The sequence below is a fragment of the Ostrea edulis genome, chromosome 7 (genome assembly GCF_947568905.1).
Source record: "Ostrea edulis chromosome 7, xbOstEdul1.1, whole genome shotgun sequence".
Classification (NCBI taxonomy): Eukaryota; Metazoa; Mollusca; class Bivalvia; order Ostreida; family Ostreidae; genus Ostrea; species Ostrea edulis.
This window is the reverse complement of record NC_079170.1, coordinates 48,022,241-48,034,915: the sequence shown is the minus strand read 5'-3', so window position 1 is coordinate 48,034,915 and position 12,675 is coordinate 48,022,241. Positions and strand designations below refer to the sequence as shown.

Below are 12,675 nucleotides of genomic sequence, written 5' to 3'. Positions count from 1 at the left end.
CATTCCTTTAGTATGTGTAGGTGGTGAAGAAAGTTGTTCAAAAGGATAAGTGATTGTAGTAATTGCTCTTCCATTTCAAGTATTCCTGTCTCCAATATCACTGAGATTGTTATCTTTCAGAGTTGATATAGACGTTACATAAAATTGTAACGGCAAACTAAAAACTCGACCTAAGGCATTCATCGTCGACTTCGTATTCTTATCTAGCAAGATTTCATTTTATCCTGCATATGGTGTTGATGTTTTTTCAACTATTGGCACATAAGTTTATGGTACAGGGGTTTCAACAGTCTCATTTAAAGTGAACAGTTTGCAAATTATATGGTTATGAAATGATATAATTTTGAATACAACATATTACTAAGTCGAAAGCTATCTGATCTGTTTAATACCAAATGTTTGGACTTTCTTTGTATATTAATTTTGACTACGGATTTCCCCGTTTACTTGAATATGATATAGGGCTCACGACGAGTGAGAATTGTTATGAGGGGTTACTTACTCCTCCAATGCACCTAGTTCCACATTTGGTATGTCCAGGGGTCCTTGTTTGCCCTACTCTCAATTTTTTATTCTTTATGATATGCATGAGATTGATCAATGTTTGTTATCTTCACTTTTTCATTAGTTTGTAGAACATGTATGATAAAGCATATTAGGCTGGTTTAGTTAATAAGAGATTAAAAGTGTCCCTGTATTCCGTCCTGTTTTTAATTTGTGACACCGTGAGAGATGTATAAAACGAGGAAAGATAAATGTATCAATCAAACCCAGATTGCAAAATGTACAGCACAATGTTTCACAATCATGCCGTGTTTGCTTGCTATGCTGTAGCTTTATTCTCAAGAAAAGCTGGTATACATGGATGCTCAACTGGGTAAGTAGTTAAAAGTTGTTAGAAATACCATGAAAGAGGTTATCAATATTGAGATAATTTCGAAGGATGTTAAATTTTAAATCGTAAGGATTTTTAATATCTCACTATGATGTTAGCTGCATAACTGTTAGGCTTCTGGGAAGAAATCCTGTCCCCGAGAGATCCGGATTCTTCATATTAGACTGTGTATATCTACCCTGCGTTATGTTTCTTGCTAAGATATGAATAATGTAAACTATATGTTGTAGCGACATGTATTTTTGGGCATTTTGTTTTTACAATATCCCAAACTATGTTATAGTATATAACATGGTCATAAAGTAACTTTTAAATGTTGAATAAAACAGGTGATAGATAAATTATTCTCATTATAAATAGTAACTTTTATCCGTGGTAACATATATTTTCTATCCCGTTGCCAAGGCTTAGAGATAGAAAAAAAAACCTGCATCAAATGCTCACATGTATTCAACAGGTACTGGAGATATGCACTTACCGAAAATGCAGCTGGAAGAAAAATAAAATGGAAAATTGGATTCTTCAAAATTTCTTGCCATGCAAAATGACAATAATAATTAAAAAAGAAGATGAACAATGACAACGAGAAAACAAAACAAAAATCCAAACAAACCAAGATGTTTATTCCGATCGATGTTCAAAGTCGTAATTCGTGAGAGGGGAGAGTGTGAGTGGAGGGGCCTCTTTGAATGCCTCAATACCCTCCACTTCTTTTCCCCTCAATCATTGGAGGTAGGGGTAGGATGGGATAGTTAGAGTCCTCTACTAATAGTGCCTCATAATTTTCTTTTTTTTTTACCCAATCTGCATTTTCTTAATTGGTTGTGGGGTTTTTAAAACTATTGTATCAAGCTGGGGGCAAGTGAGGGTCACCAATATATATTTTATTTGCATTAAAAAATAACAAATAATGGTCATTGTTAATAACAATAAGAGGTGGGGGGCAGCCCCCGTGATTCTATGTGCCTGATAACGAAACAGAATACGATAAACTCAATCATTACATTTTGCATTAGTACAATTTGCGTCGAGTTCAACACAGGATGTAATAACACAAAATATCATAGATATACAATATCTATTGAGCACCAAATTAGCATAAACGGGAGATAATAATAGTTTATTACATTTTGTGTCGTTATTACATTTTATGTTGCTACATGCCATTTTTATGAAATGCCATAGTGATCGTGGATTTTATATCTATTTTCTTTTTATATAAAGTGGTAGAATACAGTGCAAGAAATTCTTAAACATTGAATGTAAAAATTTCATCGATTAGATATTTCTAATCGCAATGCCAACTTGTATAAACATACAGTCAAGCACTTTGAATTATGATAAGATGAGCTAGTTTATTTATGCTTGGATACCATTATTTTGAATTATATTCCATATTCTACGTATACAGCGCAGTAGCCATGTTCAGAGATGACCTATCACCCTAAATAAAAGACAAAACAAAGATTCTCAATTGAAAAGTTAGTGAGAAATAAATAAAATAGCCAATCAGCCAACTAGATCATCGTTTGAATATCCCTCTCTCTCTCCAATCCCACACACTCGTACAGTGTTGTATATGCAAACTGTATGATCATGCGCAATTTATGTACCTAAATTATCAACTGATTTACAAATCTGTAACACTCTGGCCAGTAAATCATACGGTATAAGGATTCGGGCACAATTCAAGGTAAATATTATACTATGATACTTTCCCTGATTGAAGATTGCTGATCGGCACGGACAAAGTGTGTCGCGGTCTGTAACAACAAGTGACAACGTCTTTACTGTAGGAATACAAATGGAGTTTATCGTTTTGTTTCTTGGATTATGCAGATAAAGGGATTAATTCTACTACTACTTAGAGTATTTTTGACATATATTACGAGTAGAACCAGACAAATAGTCGTCCGCATTCGATGCGTTTTTATGACGAGGATACATGTCATGTGCATAAGTTACAGAAGTAATTATGTATTTACATTTTTTTTAAGAAAGTGTAAATGGTATAAATCTTATGTCCTTTGCCTATTCCATTCTATCAATAGATAATGGATAAAATATTTCTCCAAGTTTTTGTATAATTTTGACATGTTTATTGCAACTGTAGGCACATTCACGTAAGGAAAAGCTCTTCTAAATTTATTTTTATTGTAATTCTAAGCACTGCATGATGTTCTAAAACGTGATTTTATTTCATTGTGGTGTTCTATAATTTAGTATAGGAGATGTAGGTTTTACCTGTCGAAGCTACCCGCACAGGTAAATAGGAAACACTGATATGAAGAGAAGCGTAGCAAAACTCATCCCCTTATATACCGTGCAAACCCTGATACATATAACATTCATCTAATATCGCGCGTAAGCAGATAAATATGGCGGACACAGAGAATTCTACAATATCTATTAATTCATGTCAGCTTTAACTTTAAAGTTATAAGGCGCAAACTTCCCAGAACAGTCCCGGACCATTTTATATCTGACATATTGGATGTTTTCTACTTATTACTTACTTTCAAGATCTTTGTCATCACATTACATCTTCTACCAAAATAAAAACTGTTTTGTGTTTATCCATGTGTTTGTATTTATCAGTCACATCAGTATATCAGTAACTATCATCAAATTATTACAAAAAGTCGTAACATTGACTTCTATAATCTCGGGAAAAATTAAGAACATCGAAAATATCAGAGAAATATAGTATTTAAAAAAAAATCGATGTGTCGGATCGTTGGTCGTTGAATGAGATGTATGAAAGGTAAAGATAGCGAACAGTGATCAATCTCATAACTCTCATAACTCCTATAAGCAATACTTCATATCATATTATATTAAGATGTCATTAAGAAAGAGAAAAAAGAAAACTGGCTTAGATTCGCCATTTGGCTGTGGAGCGTGTCCGCTATTTTACTCTCATTTTTGATATTTCAGAATAGTTTATCAGAAACAAAAGTAGATTTTCAATTAATTTTACGATATTCACTAATCAAGTAAGATTATATCATAGCTTACTGACTTCACCTCACATATGAAACATTAAATGCTCAAGCTGTAACTCTGGAGGAAACGTTTCTGAGTTTATTGGCAAAATTTGTATGGAGATCTGGTTTAGAATAGGCCCTCAGTACCCTTCGCTTGATTGCTTGCCTGTCGTGAGAGGCGACTAAGGATTAACCATTTAGCTCGATTGGAAGAGTGCTGGACTTGTGTGCCAAAGACGCGGGGTTACCTGACTTTACTATAAATTTTGAATAGTCCCAAAATCATTACTTTTTCATAGTTGGGAGTGCATTATAATGTCTATATGTTTAACTGATTTTTTAAAAAAAACTTTAGAACAATTACAGAAGACGCAACGGAATGTTGTAAGAATTACTTCAGAGTCAACAATTTCTGTCAAGGTACGTTCAAATCATTTAACAATGAATGCGATGAAGTTAGCAGTTTGTCGTGCATATTATACTTCACTTTTCTATGTTATCGATTGTAGAATGTGTCTCTGGATTTTACGGTTATAATTGTACCAGTGAATGTCCTTACCCGCGATACGGATGGCACTGTGAATTTTGGTGCACTTGTCCAATATCTGAGTGTAACCACCAATACGGATGTCTGCCAACTACTTGGTCTGCAAACAGAGGTAAAAATTTGAAAAAGAACATTGTAATTTCATACACGTATAATATAATTCATTTGCGTTGAATATTTATATGGAGATGGTAATAATGATATTTCTTACGTAATATTTTTTGAAAACAGTTACTTAATGGCTGGTTCACACTGTCGTGCGATCCATTACGAAGGTAACTGTTAACCATTCGTAGTTGATCGCGGAAGTTTTATGGGATTTCAGGGTTTGATACGAGGTGATGCAAGTTAATGCGTTCTTGTACTAATTGTTGATCTTTGATACGGAAATGTTACGATAGAAAATTTCAGATGACACAATCTGAACACCGTTCAGATACGATCACATACGTTCTGATTAGATTGTTCCGATAAAGTTCGTGATTGGACCTCAATCTCATACGATCATCACAATCCGAATTCCCGATTTGTGACGATCGTGTACGTGCATATTACGATACGTTAATCACGAACCGGTGCGCTATGTTGCAATACAATACGACTGTGAATGCGATGTCTTTCACAATCAGGATCGAGATGATCACTGTTTGAACTACGATTGGACCCCGATATGTATATATACAGCCCGACTGACCATTGACTTCATTTTTATTTTGAAAGTGAACCATACAGCCCACAACCATTGAAAATGGCGGAAGTTGAGGTTGATGACAACGTGGCATCGGCAGCATTACTGTATGATTGAATATTATAACTATCGTGACAGATGGTGCAACATCGCAACGCATTGCAACAAAGCGTGGTGTTTACCTTGTATAATTGACTGGAATCATCACGATTTGGAAGCATGATTAGATGCACTCTGTTTCGATGCAATACAATCTGATACGATTATAGCCAATGGAAATTAATCATGTTGATCGTATAATTGTTTTCACATTAAAAAACATGCTACTATCAACACATGACACAATGCACTCCAAGATTAGGGAAGATTTGATACGATCACCACGATTGTTCCACGATTAAGACCACGGTTTCAATCGTGGCGCAAATCATGATAGTTTGAACATAGCATAATACAAGAGATGAAAATAAGATAAATGAGATAAGGAAATATACAAATATGCATAGCAAGAATAAATGTATATTAAGGTAAATGGAAACGCATAATATCGGAAAAAACACATCTGCAAAGGTCGACAACAGATTGATAAAGCAAAATCGATAAAGAACAACAATAAAGTGGAGATGGGAGCTAGGGGAGGTGTAATTTTATCGACAGATAGAGGGGGTGTTAAATTCATCTCGTTTCTTAAGCTGGTGACAAGTAATCCGTGGGCTTAGCTTTGTGGAAGACCAGGTTTTTTTTTTAACTTCATGGGGATATTTTGAGAGATCAAATAAGTTAATGCTTCATATGGTACCCCTTTATGAAAAGTAAAGATAACGAGCAGTGATCAATCTCATAAATCCAAAAATAATACAAAATTGAGCAGGGCAAACATGGATCCCTCGACACACCAGAGGCGGGATCAGGTGCCTAAGAGATGTAAGCATCCCTTGTTGACCGGTCACATTCACCATGGACCCTCTATCTTGATCAGGTAAACGGATTAATCCGTAGTCAAAATCAGTACAAAAAGAACGGCCCAACAGTTGGTATGAAGCGCGTGAGACAGCACTGGATCTAAATACAGGTTGTATTTGCAAATAAATCAACATAAAGACCATAAAGACCATAGAATTTGCGAGATGCTGACTTCAAACGAGACTGTTGAAACCAAACATTTTTGAAAACAGAGCAATGATTTTGAATTTAGTAGCACAATTTAGTATACACTTTGTTTAGAATACACCTATATTCATATTGTGTATTGTTTATTATTTTTTATCTCCGACTTTTCATTGTCCACTCAATTGGTTGAGAATCGCCCGTGTGACTGTAATACTCACTTACAACAAAATTGCGAGTTTAGTAAACAGTGAGTCAGCTCTTTCTGTAACCTATACAGTTTGATAAATTAGGGTGTTTTTTTCTTGCACATTGAAAGTATGGGTCCTCCGCAAGCTTTAGATGAATGGCGAAGATAACGAACAGTGATCAATCTCATAACTCCTATAAGCAATACAAAATTGATAGTTGGGCAAACACGGACCCCTTAAATACAATCCAATGACAGATTATTGGAATGAAAGGAGCAGGAATGTCACTGAGATAAATTTGTCATCACTATTCAACCATCTATATAATTCTCTGAAAGTAGTATTTAACAAATGACGTCAAAGACCGCGCAAGATCTAGAAGATACCGTTAAACATATCTTAGGGAGGACAAAAGCATTCAGAAGGATGATTAAACAAAACCAATTGCTGAGATGGTTGCCACATCGTTTGCTTTTAACGAGAAAGTGTTGAATCGACTGCAGTCGGTTGGCCATTATGCAAGAAGTCAAATAAAATACCTTTGCTTGTAACCATAGTCCATTGGTCGAAGGAGAGTCGCTATTTGTTACATATCACATGGATGAATGCGTGGATGGCGACCACCTACAACTGCATATGCTGAACGAAATATTGTAGAGACGATTCCGTTTATTGGTGGAAGTTATGGTATTGGGCTGTGTGGATCAGTTAAAATATGGGGATGTTTCCTCTGACGGGAAGCTGGATCTTATCAGAATTATAGGCAACCATATTCCACAAAATTACTAAAGGGATATTCTTGCTGCAAGTGTTGTGTTTCATTTTGACAATCATTCTCCTCGACCAAGACCAGTGTTCATGGACGACAATGTCAGACCACATTGTGATCGTGATGTGCAGGATCATTTGCGGAGAGAGTCAGTTGCGACACAACCACGACCTGCTCCAATAGTCTAAATTTTAAACCTGCTGAAACATATAGGACACCATTGATCACTGAGTTCGTCAAAGTACACCACCAATTCACACATTAGATGAAATTACATATGCACTGCATGCGGAGTTATCTCTCCTCGAACGTTAATACTTTAATTCCATGCTAAGCTATTGATTGGGAAATTATGTAAAAGTGTATTGGACACGATCTGTTCCTTGTAATGAAATTTAATTTTAACAGGTGTTGCACTAAGTTAATCATTCATTATCATGTTATCAATAGTTCATGGCACTGACAATAACCGAAAAGGTTACAATTCAGAAAGGTAATTTATTACATACAAAAGTATTTACAAGTTATCATGCTATAGCACGTATGAAAATAAATCATTGAACTTTTCATATCGTTTTACAGGAATTTCAACAGACAAGATATCCTGACCCTGTGATGGTTTGTATTTCACAATTTTAGAGAAAAAGAATGAGAGAGAGAGAGAGAGAGAGAGAGAGAGAGAGAGAGAGAACACATTGATATATTTTCTATGCATTTGCCATCCATTTACTTCTAATTTGAGTTTAGAAGACAAACACTTAAAATAATTGCGGTTAGGTACGATAATACAATCGCAAGAAATAATTGAAAATTGTCAGAATTTGCAATATGTTTAAAGATAAAGAAGGTGAAAGGTGAGGCGGTGCATGTAAGTAAGCAAACATCTTCTTCCCAGAGACGGCAGCAGAACATTGAAAGAACTTTCACGACTTACAAAGTAATTTCTCCATCTAGAAGAAAGGACACAACCCAAAGTGTTTTGCTACAAACAAAATATGATTAAAATTCCTGTATCCGCCTCCAGATCAGCCAATAAAATCTATATCATTTCTAATACCGGTCGCTTTAGCATAGTTATTAAGGCGCTCGTGTGACAATCGTGAAGTTCAAGTTCAATTCTTGATCCCAATGTTGCGTCTAAATTACGAGGTAATGGCTGTTCTTACGCCAACGCCTGGCAATCTCAGGTCTTTTGGATATGATAAAAGTTCATTGGAAATTAATTTTTTGAGCTATTTTAGAAAAATAATATAGAAATCGTTGTTTTAATGCAAAATCCGTCAAAGATATAAATGTTCAGACTGTCCACAATTATTATTAATCTACACCGAAAACGATCCATTTTTGAAAATCTGTCTCGCTTTTTGAACTTCAAAATTGCACTTTGTGACGTCAGAACGACCCAAGAATAACAGCGAAGAAGCAAGGAAAGGCCTGGACACAGGTCTAATTGGCCAATTATTGAAAGCAGAATACCGTTTGAACAGTAAGTTATATCATTCATTAAAATTCCGCAATAGACACATTAAAAGAAAATTACATACCATCTATCCTTCTGTGTTTAGCAAGCCAGAAGTGATAAAAAAGATAGATTACATGAGGAATATGGTTTGGTTCCAGCTGACAAAGCTTGTAGCAGCATTGTATTTGTTTGTAAGGCCCATTATTACAACAATAGTTTAAACGATCTTGGCATTAATTCCAATTTTGATAATCGTACTTATACTCCAACTACCCTTTGAAAATTCGAAATTCTTCAAAACCATGCTTAAGTTTTAGACACCAGTCAATGGGTCGGATGATTAAGATTTACCGTACCTATGGTGTATTCTTAAACTTCATAAAAGCCCTTACAAACAAAGATTCATTGCTAGATTGAGTAAATGTTCTATGTTTGCTCCTCCCGAAAACATTAACAGCTGTGAAGGAGAAACTTCAAACGTACTGTGCGCCTACATATGCCAGAAGTGGTGTAAATCAAATGTGGATTCTAAAAAGTTCTAAAGAACTTTTGGTAAACTTGAAATCGCAAAACTTTTCTCAAATCAACAACATCAAAACCTTTTCAACAGTTTACAAGACTCAAGATAGATTAAAGACTAGACTTTTTGACATCATAGGCAGTTGCTTCTTCAACAGAAATGGAAAACGCAAATATTCCTATCTAGTGATCAGTCATCCAAAAAATTACGTTGTTAAAAGCCACTCTGATTCCATGCACAGGTACTCTGAACTTGAAATAAGAAATATGCTGGAGTTCCTCATTGACAATATCTTCGTGGTATTTGGTCATCAGGTCTTCCAACAGTTTGTTGGAATTCCCATGGGCATGGATTGTGCTCCTTTGTTAGCTGACCTGTTTCTATATTCCTTTGAAGCAGAATTTATTCAAAAACTTCTATTTGAGAAGAAAAATATCTCGCTGTGGCCTTCAATTCGACATTTAGATACTACTTTGCATTGCTTGTAGGAGTTATGAGATTCATCACTGCTCGTTATCTTCACCTTTCATATCGAAGCTGTATTATTTATGAACAATAATAATTTTCATTGATATGGCGATTCAATATATCCCAGTGAACTCGAAATAAAAGACACCACGGAGTCGTTCATTTCTGATTCATACTTTGATATTTCATTGAAATTAGATATTAACGGCAAACTAACAGCTGAACTTTATGACAAAGAGGATGATTTCAATTCTCCAGCCTCAAATTTCCATATTTATGTAGCAATATTCCATTATCACCTACATATGGTGTTTATATCTCTCAACTGATTCGATACACAAGAACTTGTTCTACTTATGGCCAGTTTTTGAATCGAAGCAGACAACTGACAAAGAAGTTGATGATGGTGGGGTTCCAACAGCCTCGTTTAAAGTGAGCATTTAGCAAATTTGATTAACTTCTAACAAGAATAACACATTGAAGAAGACAGAAAAGAGTGTGTTCTAAAAGGGTCTCAATATTTTAAAAATATATTTTTGATAATATAAGTAAAATTTCAATTTCTGTAAAGTAAACTTTGAAAAGTGACAAGAAGGAGTGATTTTGAGTTTGCAAGGAGTTACTCTTTGTTGACAAAGAGTTTGTATATGTTCAAGACTATTTTTAATCACTACTAAAGTTGTCACAGCCCTGCTTTTTGACAGTTTTTTTATTCAGTAATTGATTTTGTTGATATTTGATTGATTGGTTTTATGCTATTTAGTTTATTCTTTTTACTAATCATATTACTAATGTTTTTGTTCAGATTACAAATGTATTCGTTTTACTAAATAATGCTATTGTTTTGTTATGTTTTTATGATTTATATTTAATATATTCAAAATAATCCTATTACTATTTCAGATTTTTATGTAATGAAGTTTTTGTGTAAACATCAAGTTTAACTCGAGCTCTGTACATTGCAGTACAGGTTTGATTTATAATATATTTGAATTTCGCATTGGCTATATGTGTTATCAGCAAAGATATGTCTAAAGGTTTAGAAATATAGATTTGGTCATATGTCTCACATTAAAGAAGAAATCATCATAATTCCAGGATCCAGGATTGAGTAGTTGATACAACGTGACGTATACAATCATATATACATACTAGTTCCTGAAGGATTGCTCAAAGGCAGACCTGATACTCTCTGTTAAGTTTGAAGACCTCATTAGTCATTGTAGAGTTTTAAAACAAACACTTAACTTTGTTTTTATTTTTTATTTTATTTTCATTATAACTTGGCAGATATGTCGCACACAAGTAAGCATTCAAAGGGCAGTAACTCTCAGTTTGCATCTTAGGTTCGTGTCCTTTGTACCATTAAGTTGCAACCTTTCGAGTGATGCATAACGCATGGTGTAAATTGAAATTAATTTTTTTGCACGTTATACCTAATGCATGAAGAATACTCACATCTAACATTCAAACTCCACTTATAGTATCATATATAATGAGTGTAAATATAAATGCAAATAAACTTAAATGATGATTTTTTACTGAAATTAGAAAGTACCATCATATAAATAATCATCAAACTAATGCACTATCACTACATTGCTAAACATTACAATAATAACATTCAGAGTTAACACTCACCAATTTAGAAGTTTTCTCCATAGAAAAATTAGTTTCAGTACAAAGCTGGATACTAGCAAATTACTGCACCTAACAACTCCAGTGTATGACATAAATTCACGAGTGTTGCACATACAAAATATTGTGCACAACAATTTATGACGTCACAAACTTGTGTAAAGTCACTAATAGACAAATTGAGTCTTACAGTGAAATATATATATATATATATATATATATATATATATATATATATATATATATATATATATAAAGCATAAAATAAATAATTAAAATGACCAACGATACGAACAACCAGATTGTCAGATTATCGGGACGACCCGTCCCTTCTTCAGGACAAACGAAAAGAATTACATAATTTGGCCAATATCAACAGAGAATAATAACAAAAACTACATATAAATACATCTAGCACTACAACTACACTAATCTTAAAACGTTTTTACAACGTAGACTACATATTTTTTGGTCTTTAGGCTTGCCAATCAATGTTAAAAGTGGAGCGAATTAGGACATGCCTTATTCGTCCAATGAGCTGATCCAAAATGTACGAAATGATAAAAATAGACTTAATTAATCTCAAGTGGAACGAGTTAACCCAATTACGTTGACAAATAGTAAAGCTAACTCGTACCCAGAGAGATTCTATTTTAACTATGCATTTCTAATAAATAATTTATGAAAGATAATAATAATAAAAAAAATATCGACACCTTCTATCTTGTGTCACTTTTAATGAATACCTAAACACACATGGGATTTGCTGCAGAAACATATTACGCATTGCGTTTACCGCATATTTTTCCGCACTTTACTTTATAGCATTTGACTCTATATACAAATTCCATGCTACACATTTGTTGTATATACACATTACATACTGTCTGTGAATATGTTCATCTAATACCACGATGTAAACTACTCATTCGTTACCAATTGTGTTCTCGTGTCTCAATGATTGAATTCCCCATCATCATCATCATCACCATCATCATCAATATCATCATCATCATCATCATCATCATCATCAATATCATCATCATCATCATCATCATCATCATCATCATCATCATCACCATCATCATCACCATCATCATTACCATCGTCGTTGTGGCCGAGTGGTTAGAGCATCGCGCTCAAAATCACACGGCCTCTCACCTCTGTCGGCGCGGGTTTGAATCCTGCTCGTGCGGTAAGTGAGAAAGTTTCTCAGTTTACTTTCGAAAGGTCGGTTGTCTCTTCCCAAGTATATTGTATCTGGGTTCTCTCTTCCACCAATAAAAACTGGGCGCCACGGGATAACTGAAAAATTGTTGAGTGTGGCGGAAAAACATCAATCAATTATTCGTCGTCGTTATCATCATCGTCGCCATCATCATTGTTGTCATCATCATCATCAT

The 12,675-nt window shown here is 34.4% G+C and overlaps 1 protein-coding gene across 1 annotated transcript in view; it reads left to right on the top strand.

The window, feature by feature from the left end:
• Positions 1–861: 861 nt before the first annotated feature.
• LOC125656458 (multiple epidermal growth factor-like domains protein 10) overlaps positions 862–12,675 on the top strand; it is a 28,878-nt gene continuing 17,064 nt past the window's right edge. Inside the window, exons 1-2 of the mRNA XM_056145733.1 lie at positions 862–877; positions 4,392–4,541. Of these exons, the coding sequence (XP_056001708.1) occupies positions 862–877; positions 4,392–4,541 (166 nt within the window). The remainder of the gene's footprint in view (positions 878–4,391; positions 4,542–12,675) is intronic.